The 27,991-nt window shown below is 44.6% G+C and overlaps 6 protein-coding genes across 6 annotated transcripts; 4 read left to right on the forward strand and 2 right to left on the reverse strand. All coding sequences in view use genetic code 11, as the record gives it.

Moving 5' to 3' along the window:
• Positions 1–949: 949 nt before the first annotated feature.
• Positions 950–2,191, forward strand: EGR_05183 (hypothetical protein; the record flags this gene model as incomplete). Its single annotated transcript, XM_024494432.1, has 1 exon — positions 950–2,191. One exon carries the CDS (start codon positions 950–952, stop codon positions 2,189–2,191), a length of 1,242 nt encoding a protein of 413 aa, XP_024351218.1.
• A 932-nt stretch (positions 2,192–3,123) lies between these two features.
• EGR_05184 (60S ribosomal protein L7) lies at positions 3,124–4,801 on the reverse strand (the record flags this gene model as incomplete). Its single annotated transcript, XM_024494433.1, has 4 exons — positions 3,124–3,486; positions 3,517–3,720; positions 3,757–4,180; positions 4,719–4,801. The coding sequence occupies 4 exons, from the start codon at positions 4,799–4,801 to the stop codon at positions 3,124–3,126; spliced, it is 1,074 nt and encodes a 357-aa protein (XP_024351219.1).
• A 1,724-nt stretch (positions 4,802–6,525) lies between these two features.
• Positions 6,526–12,176, forward strand: EGR_05185 (Tektin-3; the record flags this gene model as incomplete). Its single annotated transcript, XM_024494434.1, has 10 exons — positions 6,526–7,203; positions 7,620–7,690; positions 7,912–8,055; positions 8,656–8,878; positions 9,125–9,279; positions 9,759–10,025; positions 10,954–11,122; positions 11,308–11,519; positions 11,600–11,684; positions 12,033–12,176. 10 exons carry the CDS (start codon positions 6,526–6,528, stop codon positions 12,174–12,176), a joined length of 2,148 nt encoding a protein of 715 aa, XP_024351220.1.
• Positions 12,177–13,077: 901 nt separating this feature from the next.
• Positions 13,078–18,506, reverse strand: EGR_05186 (Growth arrest-specific protein; the record flags this gene model as incomplete). The annotated part of the gene is made up of 7 exons (XM_024494435.1): positions 13,078–13,239; positions 13,852–13,917; positions 15,535–15,732; positions 16,252–16,401; positions 16,477–16,644; positions 17,779–18,024; positions 18,057–18,506. The coding sequence occupies 7 exons, from the start codon at positions 18,504–18,506 to the stop codon at positions 13,078–13,080; spliced, it is 1,440 nt and encodes a 479-aa protein (XP_024351221.1).
• A 1,819-nt stretch (positions 18,507–20,325) lies between these two features.
• Positions 20,326–22,720, forward strand: EGR_05187 (RalBP1-associated Eps domain-containing protein; the record flags this gene model as incomplete). The annotated part of the gene is made up of 2 exons (XM_024494436.1): positions 20,326–20,504; positions 22,498–22,720. The coding sequence occupies 2 exons, from the start codon at positions 20,326–20,328 to the stop codon at positions 22,718–22,720; spliced, it is 402 nt and encodes a 133-aa protein (XP_024351222.1).
• A 376-nt stretch (positions 22,721–23,096) lies between these two features.
• EGR_05188 (hypothetical protein) lies at positions 23,097–27,869 on the forward strand (the record flags this gene model as incomplete). Its single annotated transcript, XM_024494437.1, has 6 exons — positions 23,097–23,201; positions 23,395–23,550; positions 26,189–26,304; positions 26,607–26,844; positions 27,091–27,228; positions 27,789–27,869. 6 exons carry the CDS (start codon positions 23,097–23,099, stop codon positions 27,867–27,869), a joined length of 834 nt encoding a protein of 277 aa, XP_024351223.1.
• Positions 27,870–27,991: the final 122 nt, after the last annotated feature.

A 27,991-nucleotide genomic window follows, 5' to 3' on the forward strand; every position in this document is an offset into this window, starting at 1 on the left:
CGTTACATATCTTCAGAAGCTAGAATCATCTGTCAACAGGGAATTCAGCACTAAAGTAGGCGGTCATCTCACATCCGCATGGGTTGGCCGATCTGCAGGCCGCTGAATACTTTGTCAGTAGTTTGACAGCAAAATGATACGCTTCATTCATGATCCTTAAAAACACTGAACTTCTTACCGTCTAGGCCTTTTAAGGGTTACATAGCAAATTTTAAGTGGTTGAAAGAACTGCCAACAGATAATTTGTTACTATAGTGAGTTGTTATCCCATATTGTCCTCAGTGGCTGCCCTCCTCCATGCCACTGAATTCTTTGTCAGTAGTTCGACGACGAGATGGAATATTTCATTAATAATCCCTCAAATACTGCAAAGTAGTGGGAGCTTTTTTACTACCCAGTAATAACGAAGAGTCACAGGGTAGGGACTGTGGCAGTGGCATTCCCACAAAAGGTGTGCCTAACGCATGCATCAGACGCATTCTCAACCACCGTCACGAAAGTGAGACATGCCAAGTGGAATCATGGATGAATTAAAAAAAACAGTTGAGAACCACTATTCCCCTTAATTCTATATTGATTCTACAATTCTGCTAACGAGTTTTACGTACATTTTTTAGTTGGGACATTCTTTTTACACACTAATGCTAATTTACATTTGGAGCCGTCTACCCGAAAGACATCAGTTGTATATCATCACCAACTTCAAATAAAATACTAGGAGCCAAAACTAACTATCTTTTCTAAGTAAAAGATTTTCATGCAATTATCCACTTTACGACGTTTGCAAGGCATGCTAGATCATTTGAAAATCTGGAGGGGTGGATCACATGATAAGTGGGGGAAGGGGCATCATTGATTAGGCATTCAAACTTCGGAACCCGGAAGTCAAGTCCACAGACGGTGGTCTTCCCCTCTCCCAATTCGCTTACCTCAACAATTCGAATCAAGAATGAACATGCCACAGTCCTCGAGTACCAACCAATGTAACGGGCAGCCGTGCTGCGGTCAGTCGCGGTGTCCCACCTCCTTCTGCTCGCCCCAAGTCACAACCGGGTGCACGCCTCCTCGAAATGTTACTGGAATACTGATGCCAACAATCGCAGGAGGCAGGCATATGTGTCTAAAACCTAGCCTCTCCTGCGGTGTCTACGGTAATCCTCAACCCTGCCAGTCGGAGAAACTGGAGGAGTGCCAGGTAGAGGAGAAGAAACCGGCAAAAAAGGAGTCCCCACCTCCACCCCCACCGGTAAAAGACCCATGTGCACCTGCAAAGCGTCTGGATCCCTGTCCCCCCAAGTATCCTGGGCTGGAAAAATGTGGGGCCAATCGACCTCCACAGACGCAGCAGAAGGCTTCACCCTCCAGGAAGGAGTGTCCTCCACCCAAGCCTGCCGCAGCCTCAAGAGAAAGGTGTCCCCCTGCTCAGCCTATGCAACCGGTAGCCAGAGACAATTGCGCACCCCAGAAGAGTACTGCGAGTTACAACTGTTCTCCTCAACGCAATGCTGCAAAAGGAGGAAAACGAAACGTCGGTGCACTAAGAGAATGCGCCACACCCGAACGCGCATCCCCGACTCGTTCATCGATTGCGGAATCCCCTATTAGCCCAATGAACCGCGTCTGTTCCCCTCCCAACTATCAGGTTTGTGCCCCACCACAAGCCGAAGATCCGAGGGTGAATAAGACCTGCCCCCCCACCACTTACGTGCCCCAAATGGACTACTGTGCTGACAACACGAGGGATAATCGGCAGAGTCCAATGAATTCGGAGTGTATGATCGCTACACCGCCACCTCCGGATATGCGGTGTATCACGGAGGAAGTGAATAGGAGGATAATGCAGTTGGGAAAGGAGTGTTCGGCAAACTCGGGAATGCCAAAAACCCCTGTGAATAAGCCACAACACGCCTGCGAAGCGTATGCGTCGGGAGCTGCTGCGTGTTCGGAGCCTCAGCCTGCACCTCGAATGTGCCAGCAGATGGCGGAGAGACAGACGCCAACCAACAACCAATGCCAATCGCAACCACCAGCCAACTGTGCCCCGCAGCGACCACAGCCGCCGAACCAGTGGGGGATGGACAATTGTTCACCCCAACGAACACCCAATCGGAGTCCCCCATCAAGAACTAACAATAACATACAGCACGAGGACGATAACGGCGTGATGGATAACTCGTACTGCCAGAATTAGGGAGCGTCGCTTAGCATCGCGCATTCTCAATGATGGCTATTATTTATGGTTTAATCAACTCGGTTGTGAAGTTAAGCCAAAAATAGGAGCTAATTCATTTAAAAGGAAATATCTCCATCATCTTAAAATTTTGTGTTGAGTGCCTATTTAATGAATACATATTATTTCTTACCCTTTATAGTCCGCCTCTTGTGTTGGGAAAGACCACTAGTAATCCTTGTGATGGGGCACAACCGCCTACTTATAGTTAATAAGTAGGATGGACCAAGAGCCAATAGTGGGAATCAGTGTGCGGTTGGTAATAAAGGTTGAGATCCTAGCCTCACGTTCTAGTTCGTTTTAAAATATCGGACATAATTTCTACTAATAAAAATGCATGTTTTGCTGAGGGATGGCCCGGGGGACCACAGTTGATGAGTAGCACGTGTCCGCACATCCTCCCATAATCGCGTTACTAGAGGGCCAGAAATAACCGGAATCCCAATCGATCAACTTCTAGCCATTGCTTCTCCATGACCCATAAACAGTCGCCTCACTTTAGATCGTAAGACTGTTGAATCACAGTCACACAGTGATCCCATGAGACCAACAAATCCCACCAGTGGAAAAAGACGCACAGCACATCGACATCTGGGTACCTTCCCTCGCAACTCAAGGACCCGTCAATCCGGGAAAGTAGAAGCGACACACCACCACCATGGAGAGGTGGGACAGGGCATCCAAGGAACCCATTGGAGAGGGGAGAGATATAAGAACACCAAATGGCTGCACAACGCACCAAGCCTAAGAACTGAGTTGAGGACCGATAAAATAAGCCTCTCTCCTGCGCATCCCTCCCGAATGGGCAAGTAGGAATTCCTAGAGCACACGCACACATTCCAAACATTTCTTCAGAAAAGGCAGTGACAGCATTCCAGTGCGCAATACATATTTCAAATCATGGTTTTCAACAATTTGTTGATGTAGTTTTCCCGGTTACCAAAATCACCACCCTCAACAAAGTGTTTACCCTTCTTGCGGAAGCCACCCGTCGGATTGTTCAGCTTGAAACGCCAAAGGAAGGAAGAGGCCGTTTTGAAGTTGGGACCGACCGTGTAAATCTCGTGCACCAGGTCCTCCACACACAGAATTCCGAAACGGCCGAGCCTATGTTGGATGCGCTCGTTGGTAAGTGGCAGCCTCTGGCCACGAACTTTACAGAAACCGCGCTTATAAATGAGCCGTCGGACGGTTCTTAGAGAAGGATAACCCCAGGCGATGTAGGGGTCGATCAAGCGGAGCATGTTCAGCGTAGCCTAAACGATAGATGCACAAAGCACTCATACCTTGTTTAGGCGAACGAAAACACCATTGTTGATCTGCAAAAGGCGCATCAACTGAAGAGTCTTTCTAGGTTTGGGGTGAATCCCATTGATACCCCGAATCCTCACGACGAATGCAAGCTTGGGCTCGGCGGGAACATAGAAGTTTCCAGCCTTCTGGGCACTACGCATAAGATTAATCTCACGCTTGGCAGCACGTCTGTACTCCTAGAAACAATACAAAAAACGAAACAGAAAGCTTACAATCAAGTGCTTCTGAGCGTGTTTGATGTAAATTTTCTTCAGACGAAGATACTTAAGACGTTTGATAACTTTTTTCTTGGCCTCAGATCTTATTCTGCGAGCGCGAATCATCTGCTTGTATTTAAGTTTCTCGGGCTTTTTTGGAACTTTCTTTTCACCAGCAGAAGACTTTTTCCCCTTTTCTTCTTCACCCAGCTTTCCAATATCAGTTTTAGCAGATCCCTCAATCTCAACTGTAACTGACAGTGTGGTCTTAGCAGCACCGAGTTCTTCAACCTTAGCTGCAGGAGACTTCTCAGCCTTAGGGTGAGTAGGCTTTTTAAGCTTCGAAATACACTTGGAAGAAACAGGCTTCGTAGCGGCAACAGGGGGGCCACTCTCTGCCGCCTCAGTCTTAAGGGCATCTTCTGCTTTTCTTGTTTCACTAAATTTCGAAAAAAATCACGTAATCCATTTAACAATTAAGCTTAGCCATGGACACCATCACTCACCTCATTCTGCAACCAAACGTGTCCCTTCAAAACATACACATGCAAGAAAAGGGTCGGTTGAAACAATGCACTGCGTAATCAAATATAGGCAGTCACTTTGAGGCTTTTAAATAGATAATTAGTTCCTTTATACAAATGTTTTGTTGCTTTTTTCAATAGCGAAGCCTTTTAATTATTTTTAGGTCAGAAAGAAAAGGCTAAGGCAATTTTTTAAAATAAAACTCACATTAAAAAGCAAGCATTTTATTTGCAAAATCTTTTACGTTAAAGGAGTTTCAAGTGCATTTTTAACCTTTAGCAATAAAATTTGCAATTTATAGGGACCCTAAAAACAAATATACGAAATTTGATATTATTATTTATTTTATAGTGCTTGATCTTTTATTTGAGATAGAGTTTGTAGATAATCAACAAGCAGTGCTTTTGAAACGATGACACGGTGCCTAGGCAGGATTTACATAGTCAGCATACAGTTGTGTAGGGCGAGACTCATCGGTCTCCACTTCCATGTTCCTAGCGTTCTTAGACGAGCCCGGTTGATTCATTTTGGACATATTTACTGAAGAGGAAAAGATGAAGAGGGAAAGTACAACGTTTAAGAAGGGGGAAAATTGCAGTCACTAGGTACGGGGGAGGACGATCCGGTCACGAGATTCGTATTTCCTGATTGCCTCCTCCCTGGAAGGTGCATTAAAACAACATAAGTATTTCAGTTGGATCCAGTTAATCAGTTTTCTTCAAGGGTCAGCCCACCCGGCGAAGATTTAGTGCCTAAGACACAAAGTGTTTCTTTACTACAACCTAAAACCATGCAAATGACACATATCACACAGCTCTTTTCTCTTCTTAGCGTCATTTCCGGCTCTTCTTGTGGCCAACCTCCTGTCAGCCAACAAAACTTAATGGGTTTTAAAAGAATATTTTCACGAGCCAACCATGCCAGTAGTCGAATTTTCGTGCACCTAAGGAGACACTTGTTCGCAACACCGCTGATAACCCTCACCAATTCTACTAAACCAGTGGTTTCGTTCAGTATGTGAATTAGATTAGGGGGTGAGGAATTGTGCTGTCCATCACACATGTCCATAGATAGACATGGCCACACTGGCCTAAAAGCAGATTTATATAGGGAAGGATGAGATGGGACATTTTCATGAAGGAAGGGTTTTGCCTCTGCATCTCCTTGTCACTTTGTTCAAGCGTTAGAGCTACCCAGTTATATCCAATTGGATAGTAGAGAAGTGGAGGAGGCATCCCTCATTTTTATTGTCGATATCTTTATGCACATATGTTAGGCAACTCATAGCAAGACTTTTTGAACTAGTTTGCCACCAACATTTCATCAGATGTTAATCGCTTTCCTGAAGAAAAAGGGACTAAGGCAGTTGCCGAGGGTAGACGCCGTTTTTAGCTCCTTTATTTGAAGTCATTGCTGACTCTCCCACCTATAGCATATGTACTTTTTCCGCCCCACTGTGGTTGATCATATAACAGCATAGATCCAGATACGTCCTTTAAAATGGGGTTCGTTTACTGCTACCACCGATGTAGCTCCTCAAGACTTCACCGAAGGTGAAAGAAGACATAATACTCAGACAGAATATGCGTATTTGACATGGAGTTGGGTTTGGAGCTACTGGCATACCCCTGGAACAGCTAACTCGGTGGGGGTACAATAGCCATGACAGAAAGTGGCGCTTTACCAAAACTGAGGTCCAAATAACCAAAGCATTACACAACCGTAATGGCCCGGAGGCCTTCCCATCCGGTGAAGGCACCACTGCGGAGTACCTAAGTGACCCCACAACTAAAACTAAGAGTTAAGCAAAATGCCAAAGCGTTGTAACTTTAAGGTTAAATTAAGCATAGCTGACCCGTTTTAGCACACTGCTTATGCGTTTCAAGTCAAGACAATGAAAGTTGAGAAGAGGCAGTAATTTTCCGCCAGTTTATTGGCATGCATGTTTATTAGTATTGTGAAAGCCTCTACAGACAACATTGTAGCTTGTAGTAGTTCCTCAAAGCACGTTTTTATCATTCTTTTACCATTTAAAATGCATCTTTTAAATGGCCATTTAAGTGATCTTCTAATTATAAGTAGCAACCATACTTTCACACTTGGCAGACAACTCAGACAGCTGACACGCGAATTCGCGCAAATCGATGTGGATTTTGAATTTCATCTGTGCCAGACCTTGGTCACATTGTCGCCATATTTCGCTTTTTACTTCCCATCAACAGAATGGAGTTTTTGGGTCACTTTGGCGGTAGCTGCTATATGCCCGCCTCACGTCACCAACAAATCACTGCCAGACTGCCCACTTTGGCCACCCTGCCCCCTCTAAATCCCACGCTACCAGACGCTTGTCCGCGACCTTATCCTCACCGCCGGTCACTAGCGGCGCTCGCCTATCGTCCCGCTAACTACTACAGTGCAGCAAAAGTCTCCCCAACCTATCCTCTTACTGCTTCCCAAGTAGATTCTACGAATGCAGACACTCAGCTCAACGAGGTTTGTGGCATTCGGGTCCCCTCGCTCTATTCAGCAGCTCGTACAGCTCTCTACACTCGCTACACTCCGAGGAACTGGTTCGACAGCTATAACCGCCTTTTGCAAGCAAATGACCTAGCACAAAAGAACTCGGATTGCCTAGCTCACGACTCGAAGAGGTTGGAGGAGGAACTGGCGGACAGAGCTAAGACCAATCAAAATGTATCAACACGGAGGTTGGGCGATCGGATCTGTGATACGGCCTTTTGGCAGAGTGAAGTGGACTCCGAAATAGCAAAGATGAAACAGGAGATTGACGATCAAATTCGCGCCCGTCGAGTGACAGAGAAGCTATTGGCAGAGACGGAGAATCATCTGCATGTGACACAGGAGTGCTTGTACAATAGAGAGAAGAGGCAGTGCACAGATTTGGTTCATGATGACGTGGAAAAGAGACTCATTGAGGTAAGTGAGACAATTTTCCATAAACTGTTTAGGTTAGTAGGGTCTAAAAAGGATTAGTTGAAAAAATAAAATCTTATCCCCTGATGCATCTCTCATTAAACCACAAGAACTAGAACAAACCCCTTCAATTTTTCAAAGGCATTTAAATGTGCCCAGACTTGTCATCGAGGCAAATATATTGTTTTTATTATTGACTCCCACGCTCAACAAAACCAACAAATTTAGCGTCAGGCTTTTAATTTTTTAAAACTACTTTAATCAGCAGTTCTGAAAAAAAAAACCAGTTGGATCCATGGCATCCCACTTGATTTGCATTTTAATGAGCTCATATTCGCAGCAGTTCTTGGACAGGGGTTGGTGGGAGTGGCCTTGATACAAGGCAAAGACATTATGAGTTGCGAAATACACATTTTTAGGAAGTCAACACGGTTAGGTGTATCCAGGATGAACTTCGAAGTCTTATTGACGACGCAAAAACCCAGGAACAGTACGTCGGGGAAGTGTTTTTTAATGTCACTCTAAAAATAAGGTGTTTTTTTTTCAAAATACAACAGACCCCCGTATTCCTCACAACAAAGTTTTTTTTATACGCTCAGTTCCTTTACAATTGTTTCCAGTCGTGGTTTTCGTTAATTCTCCCAATCAAATGACATCCACACCGTTAAATAAGTTGTATGGGTCCCTAAGAATTTCCTCCTCTTTACGCAGACTGAACAGGGCTGCGTTGCACGACTTAGAGGTGGACAAAGCTAGGAAATTTAGGGCCATTCAGTTGGACGAGAGCGCCCATTCAATGCACAACAGTTCGGCTCATATCAGCTACTACGAGGGTGTGGAGTGCATCGACCAAACGTAAGTTCTACTTAATATTCTGCGATCGGAGCTGTCATATTTGCCAATTTTTGGAAGCATTAAATCGGCATTTGAATGGCACAAGTACCCGTCTTGGTGGAACCACTTCATGTCTTTCTCTCGATGAAGCCTGCCTGCGCAGTGTAATAGACTGGGTAACTAGCTCAGGTACTTTTTGTCAGCCAGTGTGTTAAGCAGTAGTGAAGTAGTTGCACACCATAACTGGTAGAATTCCCCACCAATTTTAATGTCTATGTTTTCTAGGAGCATTTACGCATCCCGGTTTCGCTCATTCTTCTGATCAACTACTTGTTCGCTTATGCCAAAAGTCAGTCCTGTTAAGTTAGAATAACACCATAGTAGTACCTCTTTATGCTCAATGACTGTGCTTAAGAGACCTTACAGTCACGTTAGCCGCTTATCATTGGACGCTCTATCGATTTTAATCGTAATAGAGGGCAAATAGGCAAGAAGTTCATCTTAGGTGGTGTTGTGGTGTAAAATGGAAGTTGCGCCTTTTCAACTCGGCAAAACAACTGTCTTGCCACAGTCATTAAAATTCGGGATTTAATTCCGGCACTTCTACAATAACCACTCCAGCCAATCAGTGCCGGAGACATGGAACAAGCAAGTGTCTGATCTCATACAGCGCAGCCAGTCAGAACGTGCAGCAAGTCGAATGCTGCGTGAACGCATCGCAAAGGGGATCGCACACGCCAGCAAGACCCTATCGGACATCTGGGAGGTTGTTAACGCTGCATTTGCTCAACGTATCCGAGAATTCACTGATGCTCGTAATCAGCTGCAGGCTTCGCTTGGGAAGGTAAACTGGATTGCCTTTCAGCCAGTCTGAACAAGCTAATTTCATAGCTTCACGGCTGATGGTTTGCGATGAAAGAGAAGCCAATTTGAAGCAGTTTCTACTTAAAAGCTAAATTTTTGTGCCCATTTAAACAACTTAAATTACAAATTGGAAATAATGGAGGGAAAATTGTTCTTGGGCTAAAAGTAAGCGACTCATCGAAATACCATTGAGTATGTCTGTTGTATACTCTGGCCACAATTCCAGACACTGCAAGCAATCTTTGACACGGAAAAGGAGATTGAGGACCTGAAGAAGGCCATCAAGGATAAAGAGGAGTACCTTAAGACGGCGACGTCTCGTCTGAACACGCGTCTACTGAGACCCGGGGTGGAGAATTGTCGTGATCCGGCGATGGTACAGTGAGTTGGTAGCAGTTCATCTTCTGTTGACTTCCAAAAGCCACCCTTAAGGTAACGTCCCGCCCAGACTCACCCGGAAAAGATGTCTAAGAATAACCGGTACTCCAAGTTTAGAGGTTTTGGGGGCACGATTATGACAACGAACCGCTAACATGATGCAACGCTCCAGTTAGCCCGAAAGATGTCAAAATGAGTTGCGGGACCGAATATAGCTTGATAATAGGCGTTCGGATTGATTGAGGGACTAGTAGCACAGGTGACATTAAGGGACAAAAGTACACCTCGTATAGTAGGTGGTAGAAAGATAGGTATATAAGTGGGTGGATGGGTGAATTTATCCATCCATAGATGAACATTGAGAATGTATCCCCTTTTTGTGCTACTACTATGCAGAGTTCGAGGTATGACCATGAAATTTTGGCGTCTGTCTACACAGGATACAAGTAAGGAACGCTTATCCTCTTCTTCCCTCATTCCAGTCTAATTTGTGAGGTGAAGCAGCTAAAGGCGGCCATCGAAGAGCTGACAAAACAGTTGCGACGAGCTGAGGGTGTGCTTCAGGAGCTTCTGCATTTGAGGACTGCAAAGGAGGGCGAACTGGCCTGCAAGAACAACAGCCTCTTCATCGACCGGGAGTGTTGCCTTGCCCTGCGCACACAGTGGCCGGGTGGACCGACAGCGGGCGCAGCGAACGCCATTCCCTGTCCTGGCAACATTGTCTCCTCGGTGCAAGTTTGCACTTGCAAGTGATGCCGACGCTTCTAGGCGGGTAGAAGTAAGAAGGTGGAAGTAGCAAGGAAGCTGCTCCCATTTGGACTTTGATGTTTAGTGTATTTCAGGCTAAAAATAAAGGAGAAGGTGGTTTATAATCTAGTATGTGTGTGCGTGTCTGTGCACTTTGCATGCTGTAGTACTGTAACTAACCTAGTGTAATGTTGTAGTTTGGCATTTGAGCATCGCGTAGCGATTGCCTTTCATTGGAAGGGGGTTTGCCTTCCCTGGTGCCTGCTTCCTTCCTTGAGCTCGTTATAGGGTTCATAAGTCTAAATAGATATCGAGATAGAATTTTAGGCAGCAGACGAAGGGGAGCTGTTTGTGCTACCTTGGAACGTATAGTGTAATTTGAGATCCCAGTTTATCTCGCAAGGAGTAGTGCCTCTGGTACGAAATGGGGAGATATCGCGCTTTTGAGGGGTAGCAATTTTTCAGCAGCTAAAAAGCAAGATCCACGGGTGTTGAGTGTTTGAGATCATTATGCACGCATTCGGGGGTACTGGTTCATGAATGTCAACTAGGTACCAGAAGCTGGGCGTTGTTCAAATTGTCGCGGTTTCTTGCTTTTGTTCGGTGCGCTCTCGCAATGTAAAACAGGCTTATGCGCAGGCGCAGCTAAGTATTATCTAATTCTTATGAGTATCCAGGCAATTATTTAATCAATTTAGTGTTCTTGAAAAACGTATCTTGATCCATAACATACCAGTTTCAAGTGTTAGCTTTTCCTTGCCTTCTCTGAGTTTCCTTAGTCCCCAAATTAAATTATAAAAATTTTAAAATGTTTTCAAAACTTAAGCTGATAATTATGCACATAGGCATAATCTTGGTACAGCCTTAATGCGTTTAACATTACTGATGATAATTGCAGTTTTAGTATTTTAATTGGCGTATTTTATTCAGCTATCAGAACTCGTGTGTGGTGTGCCACGTCGACGTGTGTATCATTCCAACTCCTACAATGATTATAACAAAAAAGACGGGTAAAGAGGGCTCCAAGAGCCAAAAAACAATCCACTTTGATAATTTGTGTACAATTGGATTCTACAGGAATATCATCTTGGGTGTTACGGTGAGATACATTGGCGGTCCTCTTTCATACCTTGATTCAGTCGCACTTTTGTCCTTTGCAGCATTGATCTCAAATTTGCCTAGTAATCATTCTTTTTTGCTTGTGATAGCTACTTACTAGGCGGTTGCTTTTAGCCCAACCTTCGTTTGACCCATTCTTAAGCTTTGTCCATCTTAATCCCACAGAGTTTATACTTCCTCATTACGTACCTCTTTTTCTGGGATCGTTTCACGGCGCGTTACATTGTTCTCTCCTCTCTTTGCTTCATCGCAAACCTCTCTGCCTACCAATTCATGTCGTACCTCGCCACACCCCGCTATGAAAATGACGAACGCGGGAATAGTCGATTAGTTGATGCCGGTTTTGACTTGAACATTGGCCCCGGTAGCCTTGCTGAGTGAGTTTTGCTAAAAATCTCCCCCTCAAAATCGCTTACAGGTATACGTTTGATTAATACCTTTCCTATACCTCCTTCAGGCATGCGAAAGACCTCATCCTGACCTGCTCCTTGGTACAGGGCTTAACCCTTCTTCACAACGGCTTTTGGTTTCTACTTCTTTCCGTGAGTTATTGGCCAAATCCCGCTCTTAATATCGTTATATTTGCTGTGTACGGTGTTAATACGTTCATTGCCAGCGTCATCTAGAATATATCGCCTCAATTAACTTATGCTACCTCGTATGGTTTTTCGTATGCAACGGATTTATCGGGAAGAAAGTTGGTTACGATTTAGCCGATAAAAAATGGGAGTAGTTGGTGGAACAAGAACGGTAGAGCTCCTAGGTTCTGATGGTTCATTTTCCTCCAGGACAGTGGCATTATAATGAAGCTAGGTCATTGATGTGTTTAAAATCTGCTCTGATTGATAGATGATGTGTAGTGGCACGTGGTGGTCTCGTTCGCCTTATAGATTCCTGGTCGCGTGTGCTACCTCTTCTGGGCGCACATCCTAGCCCCGTGGATATTCGATCCCAACCAGTCGCCGCAGATAAGTGAGAAGAAGCAGAAAAAACAGGAACGTCGGTTGAAGCGAATGCAGAATGCGGGACGATGAGTTCGTCCTTTTCACACAAATTTCAGCCTCCCAGACGCACATGCGCAGACCCTCAGATGGGGTGCGTTTCTTCATTTTTTCCTTACCAAACACTGGCCTTTCCTTTATGTGTATTTATGTTGCCCCCAGACCTCGCTACTTGTGCCTGTGCGCGGTTTTAAGCTCAGCCACCTTTTCTGTGGAAAAGTGAGGAAAGGAAGGGTAGACTGTGCGTGCAGGATGTGCGCTGAGTTGGATAAAGTCTTGCTGTTAATGTCGTACTAGCTGGATCCTGTAGTTGTCTAGATTAATTGAAAGAAAAAGTGAATGAAGCTACTCTGCTTTGGGTTTGCCACCGAATTGATTACGCTAGCTGAATTCTGGGACTGGTTGGATTTTTCATTCAGGTCGTGCCGATTCGTCTTTGGGTCAGAATGCCCTCGGGGACCCGTGATGAGTCGGAAAGGTGACCTCCTCTCATTTTTTATGTGTCTACTGGAATCAGGAGCCCTATGGACATATTTTGCTGAGAAACTCACCATTCAATATGTGATCCTTGTTGGATATTATGTCAAGGCCTGACAGATGGAAGGTGTCCCTTGTAAATAGACTGGTCTGTGAAGACTTGAGACTGAAGGGCTCGTGAAATATGGTCTACTCTTAACTGTTAGTCTGAAGTTCTGCATAACCACTAGTGGGGTGACCGAGAGCTCCCAAGTAAGGTTTCTGAGACGCGATGCTTCTCAGTGCCTTGGCTGCTTTGTAACGACATTGAAAGGCTACTTCCACTTCTAGTGGGTTGCTTCTGCTCGTCTTCGTTTTCAATCAAGAAGTAAAGTCTGCTTGGTAATGAATGCATTTTGATCAAGATCATATATGATAAAACATGATACAGCTTGTTAGCCTCTTCTCTTCCCATTTATCAGGCCGGAGGCACAGTAATCAATCCGGCTGGTGCCTTGCCAAGTTGCAACTTCCCACCATTGATTAGTACATTTTTTACCACTTGGAAGCCCAAATTTTCCGGTCTGATGCCATAGTCTTCCAGCTGACGCTTGAACACGTCCAGTAGATCATTGTAGGCCTAAAACAACCCAAAAGAAGTTGCTTGTCAAATAATTTGGGATTTTTATTTATCCATCCATTCTTTCAAAAGTCGGCTAGACGCCTCATGATCCACAATCTGTGTGGAGTAGGGCATGGAAGTCGTCATAATCATCCAAAACTGGCTTGGTTAAATTATTGAAGCACGAGTGCTACTCGGTGCGCTGAGTTGAAACTTTCATCTACACCATTGATCAGCAGACTTATCACGAGGCGACGGAGTTGTGATACTTTTATTCTTATGGCGAATGGGTATATCCTAGTGTTTTTCACGAGGCTTTTTAAAGATTTGGTGTCAGTCATGAACCGTTTGTCTTTTTTTCATGCTCTGGTATCGTATCACAGTGTAACTCATGGCTTTACACCATCACATTCACGGCTCCACAGATGCCGAAACGTTATGCAAGCACTGGAGAGACCTGAAGTTAGTTTCTTTTAGTCCCATTTTCGTCCAGAATTCGCATTTTGAAACGACATGGTTGACGTCTCGAAATGTGGGTAGTCTTGCTTGTAGCCTAGAGATTTTACTCCGTTTCCTCGTTTTTATGATTAGATCGGAGAAAGGTCAAGTTGGTATGAGAGACGGACTCACCTTACACACCCTGGCAAGTTCGTAGTTGAGGTTTTTGATTTGATCATCCTTGAAGGCAAGGGTCCCCTAGGGGAGGGTAAAGTCTTCATTTAGATTATAGAAAGGTACCGCGTGGGCAGTTGATTTTCTTGGTACCCGAAGGTAACCCATATTGTACGATTACAGATTGATTTGACATCTGACACCCTCATTGTGTCGTTTTTTTTTCAAAAGTAGGTTTTTTTCACTACTAAGCTCTTTCTTGAGGCAAAAGAGGTTCTATTATCGACATCTGGTCCTCTTGACCTATCTGGCGTAGTTCATTTAGCTGATGGGGCTGATAAATGCCATCTTAGTGGAAACACGACCACTCTCTCAGTGTAATACGATTTCACTGGCTAACCATCGCTCCTTTTACCTACTACTGATGTTGGGATCCGTTACTTCAGAGCGAGAATGTTTCCGGTACTCGGCGAAGCATGCGATGAATCAAATTGTCTGCGAGTATGAACTTCCACTCCCGTAGTACCACCAGCAAATAGGTATTTGTAGATTTGAGCGTTTTTTTACCTCTTTGTGGGTAATCCAAATGCTGTCGCACGCTCATTACGTCCCTTAACCCGCGGATTATTTCCATAGCGTCCGGAATAAGTAAAATTCCTCTCCTGAGCTGCGTAAAAGTTTAAGCCTCGTTTTTGGGAAGCCACACCCAATAGGCAGAACGTACTGAGGCCATTGAATGACGTTTCCCAGTGAGAGCACAACCTGCCTGCGACAGCTACGCTGCACTATTAACGGGTGGATAAGTACCACGAATCAAAGGCTTGACTGCCCTCCCTTTTGAAGCTGTGATCGAGGGCCGGATCATAATTTTCCCTCAAGAATTGCCTATGCTTAGATAATGCCTTGTAGGGATGCATAAGCCTCATCTAAGGTGCTCGAAAAGTAATTTTGAGTCGCTTCTTTCAAGGTGTGGTCAAATGGTTGACGCATTTAGATAGGGTGATAAAGAATTTACTACGTAGACTAGTCCCTGAAAGAAGGATAAAGTGGAGGCGAAAAAGCCTTTGCTTACCGAACCAATGGCAGCCAAGGATTTTGGTGTAAATGAACAATCAATTAACCAATTTGCATTGACAGAGTGGAGGTGTAAAGTGTTATTCTTTCTGTGTGCCGTGTTCAGCAGCCCCTCCTCATCTCGGGTATTTAAGACCGACCGTAGTACTTTTTGACGTCATTTTATCCTTTTTTAGGGAAATGTCTGCCAATTGCGACAAATTTTAGCATCTAATACTCCTTACGTGACACGATGAATAACTTCAAAGTTCGAACTATTTTCGGATAGGCACGAATTTGTCATGGAAGTGTTCAGCGAGGGGTTGAGTAGATAATCCCCCGCAGCCAGACCATCCATTAGAAGAGATTTGGTATGTAGAGAAGGGAAACCATGCTTAGACGCCATCTTACGGTTAAGGAGGACCTATGTCTAATGGATGAGTGTTTTTTTTTCCTAATTCCCCTTGACGATGCGCCTCAGGAGGTGACCCAGCAAAGAGTGATCCTCAGAGTTACTGGAGCCAGTAGTAGGGCGCTAATTACAAAAGGTCCGACTACTTGGCAGTTCGAGTCGGTCCAGGCTGCAAAGTGGTGGTTACCATACATGACTCTACTTAATAGAGGGGTACTGATAGCGCTTGACATTACCTCAAGTTCTTCTGCAGCCATTCTTCCCTCCTCGCTGTCTCCTACTTTTGCAAGTCTGAGTAATTCCGCCCTCTCCAACTCCCTACCCAAACACGTCATCCGACGCTCCAGCAGGGCATTTTTCAGCCCACAGCTCTCCTTCACCTTCGCCACTGCAGTGTTGAACCGATCGTACAGTTCATCGCGTTCGCTTTCCGCCTAAAAGACAAATTTGAAGATGCGCTGTCACTTTCTGGGGAGGCGGTGACCTTGGTGTTGAACCGATCTGGTTGGTTGAAACAACAGCCGTTTACTGGATTATAGTGCAGCACGAAGTAAAGTCACTCATAATGTGTGGGACATTCTGAACTTGAACTATTTAGCCTTGGACTAATTTATTCCGATTCAGTCAACTCATAATTTACTACACGTCTTTATCCTACATAAAATCAAGATGAACGGCAGTTTTTTCTTCGCTTGTACAAAAACCAGTAAACTGTTAACGCAAATACTTAAACTGGCTTGACTACTTTTTGCAGACCTAAACAAAAATATAGAAGCCTAGGTTATATTAAAATTTCACCGTGTGTTAAATCTCAGGAGTATGAGTGAACCACTCAAGGATGAGGAATTTCAACCGGCATCCATGGGCCAGTTTTGATGACATACAATCTCCGCAGCTGAAAAAGTAGGATTAACAGTATTTTGCAGGAAGCCATATCGTCACAGAAAGCATACTGACTGCATCGGATAGAAGGCCTTCACGAATTGAAGATCTTTTGGGAGCGAACTGTTACTTACGAGTTTCAAGCGCTGAAGCAGTGCTTCATTGTCCAATTTCGTATCCGACAAGGTCTTTTTGAACTCTTTGAGTTGCACTCTTGCGTTCTACAATACCATTGGAAGCGGATAAAAAATGGAGGCAAGTTTCTGCTGACTAATTAAAATGTTCGGATGACTGACTTTCAATGCTTTCACATCTCGTTCGTGATTCTCCAGTGCCCGCTTTAAGTCATTGCACGCCTTTTGAGATTGGGAGAGATCAGTCTCGAGGGTACGGTTACGGGTCACCAACGCACTGTTCTCTTTGACAATGCGATTCTCGTTTTTCTGCAGCTCCTCGAGTTGACTCTGAGGAGGAAAAAAAGAGGTACACTAAGTAGCAGAGGGTGTTAGAAGCATGCTCACGATCGTTGAGAGGTTGTAGCACAGTAGCACGTTTTTAGGGCAATCATTGCGGATTTCTGGTAAGAGCTGGTGGTCGAAGAGACGTTTCAAAGTAAATTTACATGCGAAAAAGGAAATTTTTGGCTTCCGTACCGAAAGGTGTAGTGTTGAAGGGGTGAGGGGAGATGGATCAGTAGTGCCTTGCTCTACTATTCTAACTAATGCTTGAATCTTCTTAAGGACATTTTTATGGTGTCCTGGCTGACTCATTAGCATTGGTAGTTTCTCAGTCAGGAGACTTTCTTCGCACACCTTCGACTTGTGTCGAATTGGGTAGTAGCAAGTAAATTGCATCCTCGACTTGTTTGGCCTTCAGCAAGCAGTCTGTTTTGTCTATAGTCCACCGACACACGCAGAGCCGCACCTGCAGCCTCGTGTGGACGAAGTGGTCTGTGCCCGCCTCAGAAGTACGGATGGGTAGTGCCGTGTTGAATGGTTTGGAAATAGTTAGAAGATTCAAAAGGGCACAAAGCTGCCTCTCATTATACCGCATTTGGTTGACTAACAATCTATAAATTAAAAATCGGGGGTCTATCAATCGAAATAGGAGGTGTTCCCTCCTCATTGTAAAGGGTTCATCCATCTTCGAGGAATTTACCACCAGAATTTGGTTAACTTAACTTTTTTTAAACTATACGCTTAGACAACCGAGCGCAAGGCAATAAATTAGATGAGAGGGTACTACTTCCTCGCTGGAACTGACTTCTCAACTCAGTTTGTGGGGTAGATAAGCTCCAATCCAATCAGGTTCCTCAACCGAGAATCCACAGTTTGAGAGGTAAGCATAACAGGGCAATAGACTGGGAATCTTTTTACAATGGAACGGAATTGATCCTTTAAACAGTTTTTGATGTACATTGAAGTTTGTCGTCAGCGATTTGTCATAATTTTATAAAAGGAATCCGAACCGATGGATGTATGAGAAGAACGACAGGTAAAATGGTGAACGCATTTTTGGAATGGTAGGCTATAATAACTAGTTAAGCGTATACCTGACACAAGTGACTGGAATTCAGGATATTTTAAAGCCAAACCTACCTTAAGGTTATCAATGAGATTGACGTTATTTGCAGTGATTGAGCGGTAGTAATTCTTTATATCCATAAAATCTTTCTCATGATTCTTTATCAGCACCGAAATCTGTTCGTTTTTGCTCTCCTCTACGATTTGGATTTCCGTTCGCCTTTGTAAATCCAACCGCTCCTCCACTTGTCTCATCTTCTCCATGTAAACCTTCCGCTCTGCCTCCGACTGTTGCTCGAAACTTTGCCGCAGCTCATGAAGCTATGACATCAATGAATAGGTCATTCGCTCACTTGCTTTTCTTGGTCTAACTTCATCTGCTGCACTAGTTCATTATGGTCCGCTTGTTCTTTCCTCAATACCTCCTCTACCAATCTTGGCTGTCGAGTATTGGTCTTGGCCTCCTGAGTGGCCAATTCCACAGCAGAAACCATTTCGGCCTTTACTTCAGCCAACTGAGAAGCGTGGAAGGCCTCTAGCTGTCGTACGCGCAAGCGAAAGGCAGTGAGCTCGCGTTCGCGTTGCTCTGCCACAGTCTCTGCGGCCTCCTGGGCGACGCGGAGCTCGGCGTTCCGAATCTGCAACTGGTGTTTGGCGATAGTCCAGAAGGTGGAGACTTTGTCGCGCTCCACTTGGTACCAGTTGCGGTCTTCTCTTTCGCGCTCTAACTCTTGCCGCAGCCTCCCGACGTGGGCCTCTAGCTCCTCACGCGTCATCTCGTTCAAGGGCTTTACATCCACCATCAATGACTGCTTCTTTGATCCCTTTTTAACATTTCTTGTGGTTGTCACCTTCTTTAGAGGCTAGATATGGCAGAATATTTGTATTTTATTTTCGCCCACTCATCCATATTCGTTGCTATTTTGCAGATGGTTAAGCGTAGTTTATATATTCGAAAAGCCTGTTGTGGTAGTGCATACAAAAAGTTAGCAAGAATACAATTACAAGGAGAAATCTTAATGGTAAAGTAAAGGCAATGGCTGTATGACTTTACTAAGGGGGTGCATTACATTAATAAGTCGAGTTCAGGTGTGAAGTGAAACTATGCTGCAAAGCTAATACGAATAAAGGAAAACAACTAATCTATTGCAGTTCGGGCATTCAAATTACAAGCGCAAATAGTTTTTGGTTGCTGCTTTAATGAAATGGCGGTATGACTCAGGCACAAGGCTCAAAGTGTGTGATAACATGCTTGTAAGTGCATTGAAGTCAGGACTCACCGGTTTTTTAGTCTGATTAGCCCCAATGATGCGAACAATACATCGGATTTTAAGCAGTTTTAACACTTATGCATTACACAGAATCGTCTGCCCTTATACATGCTGTTTTTAAATCCCGGCTGCACGTTAAAGCAATTAGCTACATTTGAAATCCACCAAAAAGCTTATTAAGAAGCAACTATTCAGTTAGGTAAATTGCGCTTCATCAGTGCAAAGAAGCTCTGAAATCACTAATTTGTCGTACCATTTAACGAGTTTATTTCAACTGGTATTACTGTCACTATGACAACAAGCGGTTAGGCACCACTTGGCCATTCTTTGGTGGATTTGGTTAGCTCCAGCATGTAATAAACAAATTAAAGTAATTTTTTATATGGTTGTATAAAATATTATGTGCAAGCCTAAAAAGGGAGAGAAACTGCCCACTAACCGAGTATATTTGTTGGCAAGTGCAGCTCAATGTACGCTAAACGCCAAAAAAGCACAAAAAATGCTGGTATTTTGCTTTATTATTGGAAGACTTTATTTTTTTGGTAATTTTTGTCAGGTTGCACTGTACGAAATGGCAATACATTCAATGCATCAGAGTTGCACTACCAACTGTAACCGCCACAATAGGCTGAATACGTACTGGAGTCATTGACATATTTACAGGAATGGTGGGTTTCATTAACGATCTTCCTATCCCTCTTCTTCTTTTCCAAGACAAACATTTGCTTTATTTCTGTTATTGGCATTTGAGGTGGAGTACATTGCTTTTTTACGTAAACATGATATCTCAAATTCTGTGTTCCTTTTAGTAGCTGCACATGGATTAAGAGTCATCTAAGTGACAACCTATATCCATGTCTGCGTTGCTGATGTTTATTCGTTTTATTTTGTCGGGTTTTTTAAGTCATTCCTGTGCTTAGTCTAATTTTCGACTACTTTTAACAATTATCCTTCTTTGTTGACACCCCTGTTAGCATTGTAGTACCTGTGCCACTTTTGTTGAAAGTCTCCACAACTTTTTCAAAGCGATTTTTTAAATAGTTTTGAGTACTATAGCACTGAATGCGTACTGATTCCTAGCTGGGTGGCTCTTTTGCCCTTTTACGACAAGCAGTTGTCAAAGATTTCTTTCTTCAATTTTCATTCATTTTCGGAGTGCATATGGTGATTCGCATGCAATTTTGCCTGGTTTGTCAATGCAGTCTGGTCACGTAAATCCTTGTGCTGCTCCTTGAAACTTTTCAATGATGTCTCATACCTCTCCTTTATATTTTGTATTTAAACATACGCCATTATTATTGCCTTTAATGTTCTCTTACATGTTGATCTCCATTTTGTCTTTCGCATTCTTATGCATTCACAGGCCGTGGAACAGTCGGATCCATGGGCCATGACTCCCGATCAGAGGGCCTACTACCTGGCCCAATTCTTTCGTCTTCAACCCGATCCCAGTGGTCGTCTTAGTGGCCAAGCAGCAAAATCCTTCTTCGAACTTTCCAAACTGCCTGTCAATGTTCTCTCTCAAATATGGTAACGAATTGTTTTTGATGTGTCTCCATTTTGTTTGTGAAAATCTGTTAAACTGCGCCGGGTATGCTCTTCCATGTGCTCGCATTGGGTTCTTTGGGATTTCCTCTATCACCTTTTTCGATGTAAATAACTATTTAAGTGCATTACTTCTGGACATTTCTCTCCTACACTGGAAGAGTTTTGTATGGCCGTGAATTGGACGATATGGTGCACCCCTATCTAGTTTGCTTTGGGCATCAACCTACATTCTTCCCCATGTTTATTCGTTTATCGCTGACCAAGTAGAGCCATTGTAGGCACTTCTCTGAGGCGATTTGGGAAACTCACAACATTTGTGTCTGCATTTGCTGTCTACTAACATTTCTTTAGTGGTTTCTTCTTTTCCGCGTAGCTCCTTTGACTTTCTTCATCGGAGGCTTTCTCTTTCTTGTGGAAAAAAAATACCTCCATATTATTAGCAAGCCGTATTTTATGCGATGGTGGAAGTGTAGTTAACTGCAGGAGGGGTGGCAAACCGTGTTTCTCATTCATGCCACAGTATTGTCCATTTAACTACATTGTCGGGATGTTTTGTTCATCGTTATCAGAGGCTTTGTACATGCTTTCATGTTGGTTTTTGTGAGTTTCTGGTATGTTAAATCTTGATATTTAAATAACCAATTTTATGTAAGAAGTTATCACTAGACTTTATGAAACCAGCCATTCCAAGCGCATCCAAATTGCGCAGATAAATTCGTTTTGCTTAAGTAGTCACTAAGGTGCATTTTCTAGAGTTCGAGAACTGGACTTTTTTTCCAAAGCTAGCCCATTTGCAAATCTGGAATCTACTTGATTCCTTCGGCCGTCTGCTTCACTGTAACGTAGATAAGAAGCGATGCGGCGATTCACTAAAAATTTATGCCCATAGGGGAGTAGTAACAGGTGCTGAATTTATGTCGAAAGAGGTTCCTTTTTTGTCGAGTATGAATTAAATTCTCTTCATGGATTGCCGTAGGTTCTCTAATCTCCAAAAGCAGTGGTAGTCCCTTGTCACTTTGCCAGAGGTCTGTAGGCGAGAGACTGGATTGCTCGGTCTAAATCTCTCCTCTTTGGTCCTGTCAACTGGATGAATGCATTAGGTACCCATCCACTGATATCCTTCGACTTGTTATTTGATCAGACTAGTTGGTTATGCTGACGATGGAGCCCTGAATAGACACTGCTAGTCTCTGGTTATATTTCGGCACTTCTATACTAAAAGGAAGTGCTTTCAAACTTCGAGGATTTTCACAATTCATCGCTATAGTTGTTATGTTGCAACTTCACAATGAGTCAAAAGTAACGACTAGCTAGAGTTGTGGGAGACGGTCGCCTCATGCTTTATTGCACACCGAGCAGTGATTTACCTTGTGCCCCCCTTATGTGGGCCTGTTAAGAGCTCTCTACATTCAAGTAGCACTCTCCACTCTCTCCCTCTTCTTTTTAGAAAAACTCCTCGTCAAGGCTTATAGATCCACTATGGTAGCTATTATCTAATGGACACAATTGTAGCGGAGCGGAAGCGATGCTCTGACAGGCATATTTATTCCCGTAGGAAGTACTTTTTTTGCATAACTGTTTGAGGATGATAGTTCTTCCAATGTTTCCTCATTTTATCCTAAAATTAAGTTACGCATCCATCCTGATACATTAGGACTGGAATGGTGCCTTCTGGACGACAGGTGCTGCACTGATTTGCCGACTGACTTCCGAGATTCGGGGAAGACATGCCGGTTGCTGCTTGGTCGATGTTCAAGTAACTGGTTTGCGAGCAAGGTGTAGGGATGGATGGACAGCTATCTAACTCTGATGCATTATACGTGGATAAAAGATGAATGCATTGGTGGCTGCATGAATTGATAGAAATTTAGGCACGAGGACCGGATAGGCATAAAGACTAAGAAATAGGAGAGTAGAATAGACGATTACAAGCTCTGCCAGCACCACTGTTATTATTTTGCTCGTACCTGTCTAGGGAGCTCTCGGACGTCGATACAGACGGTCAGCTGAACTTGAGTGAGTTCTCCGTGGCGATGCATCTGGTGGTACTGCATCGCAACGGTGTAATGTTGCCCACTCAATTGCCTGAGAGTCTGCTACTCGTTGCTACCTCCAGTACCCTTTCCGCTCCTCCTCCTCCACCGCCGCCGCCTTTACCTCTACAGCCATCGCCGCCTACTCCTAACGCTTCCGTGTAAGTCTCTCACTGATGAGGGAAGCATTAGCAATTGTTTGTTCAGCAGTGTCTGAGTTACTCCTGGAGGCATTATAATGCTCATGCTTTGGTTTAGGGTTAGAGATTAGAATGTCTAGGGGACCAGTATCACAGGCATATTAAACAGGCTTCCATAATGCCGTTAGCAGGGTCAATTAAACTCATACCTTCAACCTTCTCCCGTGGCATTTCGGGCAACTAAAGAACTGTAAGAATGTCTTAGACCACTAGCCCTGCACAACGAGGTGCAGATTTGCTGCAAGAATCACTCTTACAGCAGCTTTTTTTCCCATGCAAGCAAACAATTTAACCTTAGTCAGCCCCCGTTGCGATGAGAAACGGCTTTGGACTTTGGGTGAATGGCCACACCAAACGAGCTAACACCGCACCACCCACCCACGGTTCTGAGACAGGGGCGCATCACTTCGTCCGCACAAGATCGCTCCTGCCTTGAAGGTCTGCACGTGTGTATGTGGTTTTGGCGAAGTGTAGACGAAATTGGTTGTTTTCTCACATCAAACAAAATCAATGGCTGTAATCCGCCTCCTTGATGCCACCCAACCCAACACAAGTGGAAAGTTCTTCTTGAAAAATGGCTGGGGCTGGTGAATCAGTTAGGCGACGGATAAGGCGCTATTCTTATTCGTCCACCTCAAGACCGTCTACTTTGCAAAACTAACCCGTGGAAAGACCTCATGCTGCGTTGGAGTTGTGATGGGAGGAAAGGCGGACGGGACGGAGAACGATCCTGCTTCACCTCATCCTCATTCTCGTTCTGTGTTCCGGTGTTGGTGTTTCTCCAAGCTGCTTGTGGTGATCACCGGAGCTACTCGTGGCAGTAACATTGGACAATCACTCGGGAAATGAACCCTTCAGTTACACGGCAGTCATGAAATACTTTGGCGGAAGGCTTGTTTAAATTTCCACTTTCGAGCTTCCCTTGCTGCTGCGATGATTCATCAATACTTGGTTCTTCTACAGCGGTGAATTGAAAGGTTAAACGCGACACCTCCAACCCAGTTTCCTTCCTTCCTTCCTTCTTCCTTGCTGACATTTTGATGAGCTGTGTGAGTAGATGATAGCTTTCCAAAAAATTAGGTTGTGTTGTTTTGGGGTGCGATTTGCCAGTCACCTATCCTTACACCCGGCTCTGTTGATTTGACCTGTCTGTTTAACAGATCATGCTGGTAAGAAGGAAAAAGAAAGGGTGTGAACTTTCTCCTAGTGGCACCGGTTCCACTTTTAGGCATCTGCAAGCCCTAGTTGACGGTTATCTTTCAATTGGTGGCGGCTCAAAAATTGGCCAAAATGTAACATTAATGGCCTGATGAGTCAGGTTTCGTATTTTTTATTGTCCAGATGATGGGAAAATGTGGAAGTTGGCACTTTCTCAGCAAAAATTATGGGATTTAGGGCGTCGTACAGCCCACTGGTAAAAAGCATCAGGCTATAACCTTAAATTTATTGCTCTTAGACGGAGAAAAGATTATTCACGCTCCCCTGATGAATGTGTGCTTGAATTCAATCACATGGACAACTTGCTCTTGACGTTTAATCTCTTCAAGGCAGCGCCAAATGTCAACAAAGGTCCGGATGTTCAAAGAGTGAACGATGGGACGAACTATGACCAACGGTGTTGGATGTGAAAGTAGGTTTTATATCACATATAAACCCGGGCTGGTGAGCATAATCGAAGGTGGGTAGGAACTGGAAGGAGCTGTGTCGGTGACAGGGTGGCAGATGCTGAATAGGTGGGTCAGTCCAGGTGCCTGTACCAAGTGATTGATCGCTGGCAGGTTACTTATTTCTCCAAAGCCTCTTTTGGCCCATGATTACCGCCTCGATACGTGACGAAGCCAGTGCCGAAATGTCACGTAAAACAGGATTCTAACCTAAAAGCTGTCTTGGTTTAGTTAGTATTGCACCCGTCTTTTCAATCTCAGTTGGGAGTAGCGAGAGCCTGGCGTATTGCGTTCGATGTTGCTGGTAAATCAAGCTCTGCGTAGTTTAAGACCCAATCTTTCTTTTTCATCTCCTTCTTCCCCTACTTTCGATTCATTTAGGAATTCTGATTCCCCTTTTTTGGCCAGGCACCAAACCACTCTCTTCGAGTCCGAATGCGCTAGTCGAATTAGCTTTGCTTGTCTTGAGTGTGGTCCCCTCAACCTTGGGGTGTTTTTTTCTCCTGTCAGCCACATGGATGCTTATTCCACTTACTGCATCTGAATCACTCATGATGACATCTGCAAGCAGGCGGTGGATGCGGTTTTCTATCCAAGTTGCTGGTTCGACTTGTCTGGATCCTGTTTGTTTCTCCATGAGCTACCGCAATACCCTGGGCTGATCAAAATGCGTTGGTCTAGCAGAAGAGGACAAAAAGGCGGAGCCTCTCTCAACCCACGGTTGGGACACTGTCATCATTTGCGTCGTATACCCTCGGTTTGCATTATTTTCTGCATGAATTCAGTAAATCTCCCTCGGTCTTGTCTTTCATCGCACCAAGTTCTCCTCTTTCTCATGACGATTAATTTACCCTTTGATCTAATCTGGTCTGACCTCTTCTAGAATTGAGTTGGCTTTCTGGCTTGATTCTCACTACTTCTCAACCTCGCCGTCTTGTGTGGGGACCGAATCCCCTTTCTACATTCTTTTTTTACTGTAGTGGCGTCTCTAGCACGTAGAAAGAGCCACCTCCGTCGTTTCATCGGTCGCATTTAAAGTACATTTGATTTCCTTCTTTTTCCACTATTTGAATGTCTCCTCTTATTTCCTCATTCTTGCTGGTGGTTAAACAGCAGGAATTTTGGTCACAGAATGCCTAAATCTCGCCCTGCGTTGGATCTAATTTGACGTGAAAAAAGGCTTGAGCTGGCGCCTGATTGGTCCGCCTCAAGGCCATCTGGTTTGTGCATACACACATGCCCACCTTCTGGTGTGGTTGCCAAATTCCTTTGCCAGTGCCACACGCCTTTGGTCCGGCACACTGTGGCGTCACCACTGGAGATGCCTTGAGCGACTAGTGACGCGGAGCAACGCTTTTTTTCGCGTCATTCTTATGGGCTGGCCACAAAGCCTTTGATACGTTGAGAGTCGCTTTGAAGAGTTGTCACTTGGGTCAGTAGACCAATCTAACGCAGGTCAAAGTTCCATTTGGCCTTCTCATTTCGATATCAACTTAATTTTGCATAGTTTTATTGTTTCTAGAGTTGAACGCCCACTTTATGTAGATTCTTGGCCGGGCCATTTTCGGAGATGTCGTGATTTTATGGATGCAATAATACCCCACCTTATAAGCGAGAAATTTTTGAACTAGACTTGAACTGTCTCCTAAAATTAACATATCGGGTCCATCTGTTCACCTCTAAAACAAAATGATTCGTCTTTTGTCCCACTTCACGACATTTTAAACGCTGATCACCTGGAGTCAGGTATGAATGATGCTGTGCCGTAGGCTGGGAACCATCACGGTCGGATCATCACTGACAGCCAGACAGCTGATTACTTCTGGAACGTCTTGACTAAGCGCCCCATCACCGTGTTGTGCTTGAACTCTTCTTTGGAGACAGGGTAGGTATCCACGGATCCGGGTTTCGCACCTTTACTTGCGGGGCCTTTCGTTCAATGCGGACACGCATCATAGCTACTGCTGCTTGACATCCTAGTTAACGGTGTCTGGACTGTACATGACATGATAGGCCAAACTTGTAAATTAATGCGTCCGTTACAGTAACATCTCTTCGTGGAGGGACTATACTTAAGACAGCCTAGTGATTACTTCCGCCTTCTTAATCCCACTAAAGTAAGCCCAAGAATGGGCAGTTAACCTTTTTAAGACTCGTTCCTTATCCGCCTCATTTTCTCCACTCTAGACCTGATACGACCTTGACTATCACCACAGTCACCAACACAACTGCGGCAACGGTTGAGCGACGTTTGCGGCTGTGCGAGCATCACTCCTTCGATTCGACCCTGTCGGGGTCTGTCCACGCCACTACTGCTCCATCCTCCACTTCGCATCGCCGATGGTCCGCCTCCAGCCCTACCGATAATGTCTCCCTTGCCGAGGGAATGACCTCCTTTGATGGACGCCTTGTTCCAAATGCGCAGGTAGGCCACCTACCCGAAGGTCATTTTGCGTTGTGGAAGCTTTTAATATACCTTGGCTGCTGTTTCTTTGATCTCGCTTATCGCTCATCTAAAACTCGACTTAATTTTCTTGTTCACTTCAAAGTAATGGTATTCGAAACCCATTGAAGGGGTACTTAGTCACATTTCAGCACTTCTCAAACCATCGACTCACTGCTGATTAGCTACCCGGGAGGCCATTCAGTCACACTCCGTCTCCTCTTACAGGTGCGGCATCCAATCGCGATTCGAGCCAACCCAGTTCAGGTGCACGGGGCGACGTTAGCGGGAGGTGCTCGTGCACCCACTCCACCCCCCAGGGCTAGAGCTAAGACCATGCCCTTGGACACCGTCGTCTGCCCTCCTGTAAGTCCCCTTTGTATGATGACTAGCAGTATCTCTAACACCTTCCAATCACGCCTTTTTTGCGGCATTTATGGGGCATATTTTTCAACCACTTTTATCCTCTCATCTCTTCAAAGATGCTAGGCTGGAATGGCTCCAAAGTGCTTTGAAAATGTTTGCATATCGTCACACTTTGAGTAGCTTTAGTCTGCTTCTGTCTCCTTGGCTCGACAGCCGATTTTTGTTATCTTCTGTTAGACGGCTTTTGACTTACCCATGTAGTCTTTGAGAAGCCGCCTAAAAACATCGCTTTGATAGCGCCGCAAAATCTGGCTTTAACTGCCTACCAGAACGGAGTTCACCGCTTGACAACTTCATCGGCTCACTGCATTGGCAAGCTAATTGTTACTCTCCGACTCACATTCGAAGGTACCATGATCTGACACCCTAGCCTTAGTTTCGCAAGGGTTACAATTCGGACCGCATTAGATGTAGCGGTTCATCCCTACGGAGAGCCGAGTGGAACGGTGTCAGCATTGCATTACACCGACCTCCGAGTGATTTGAATGCATTGTCTACAGGAACGGAAGTACTTTGTTGTACGACCACTGGAAGCGCTGGTTCAATTGGGCTTTTCAGATGCCGGATATTGCAATTGGTAAATTGGATGCGCTCAATTTCACATTGACAGTTACTTTTATGGGTAATTTGGGGTGGATTTATCCGGCAATTTAAGACTCCATCATCGCCATGACGTCTGATCAGATCTGTCACGTGGTTCATA

This window comes from Echinococcus granulosus, assembly GCF_000524195.1.
Source record: "Echinococcus granulosus chromosome Unknown EG_S00036, whole genome shotgun sequence".
Lineage (NCBI taxonomy): Eukaryota > Metazoa > Platyhelminthes > Cestoda > Cyclophyllidea > Taeniidae > Echinococcus > Echinococcus granulosus.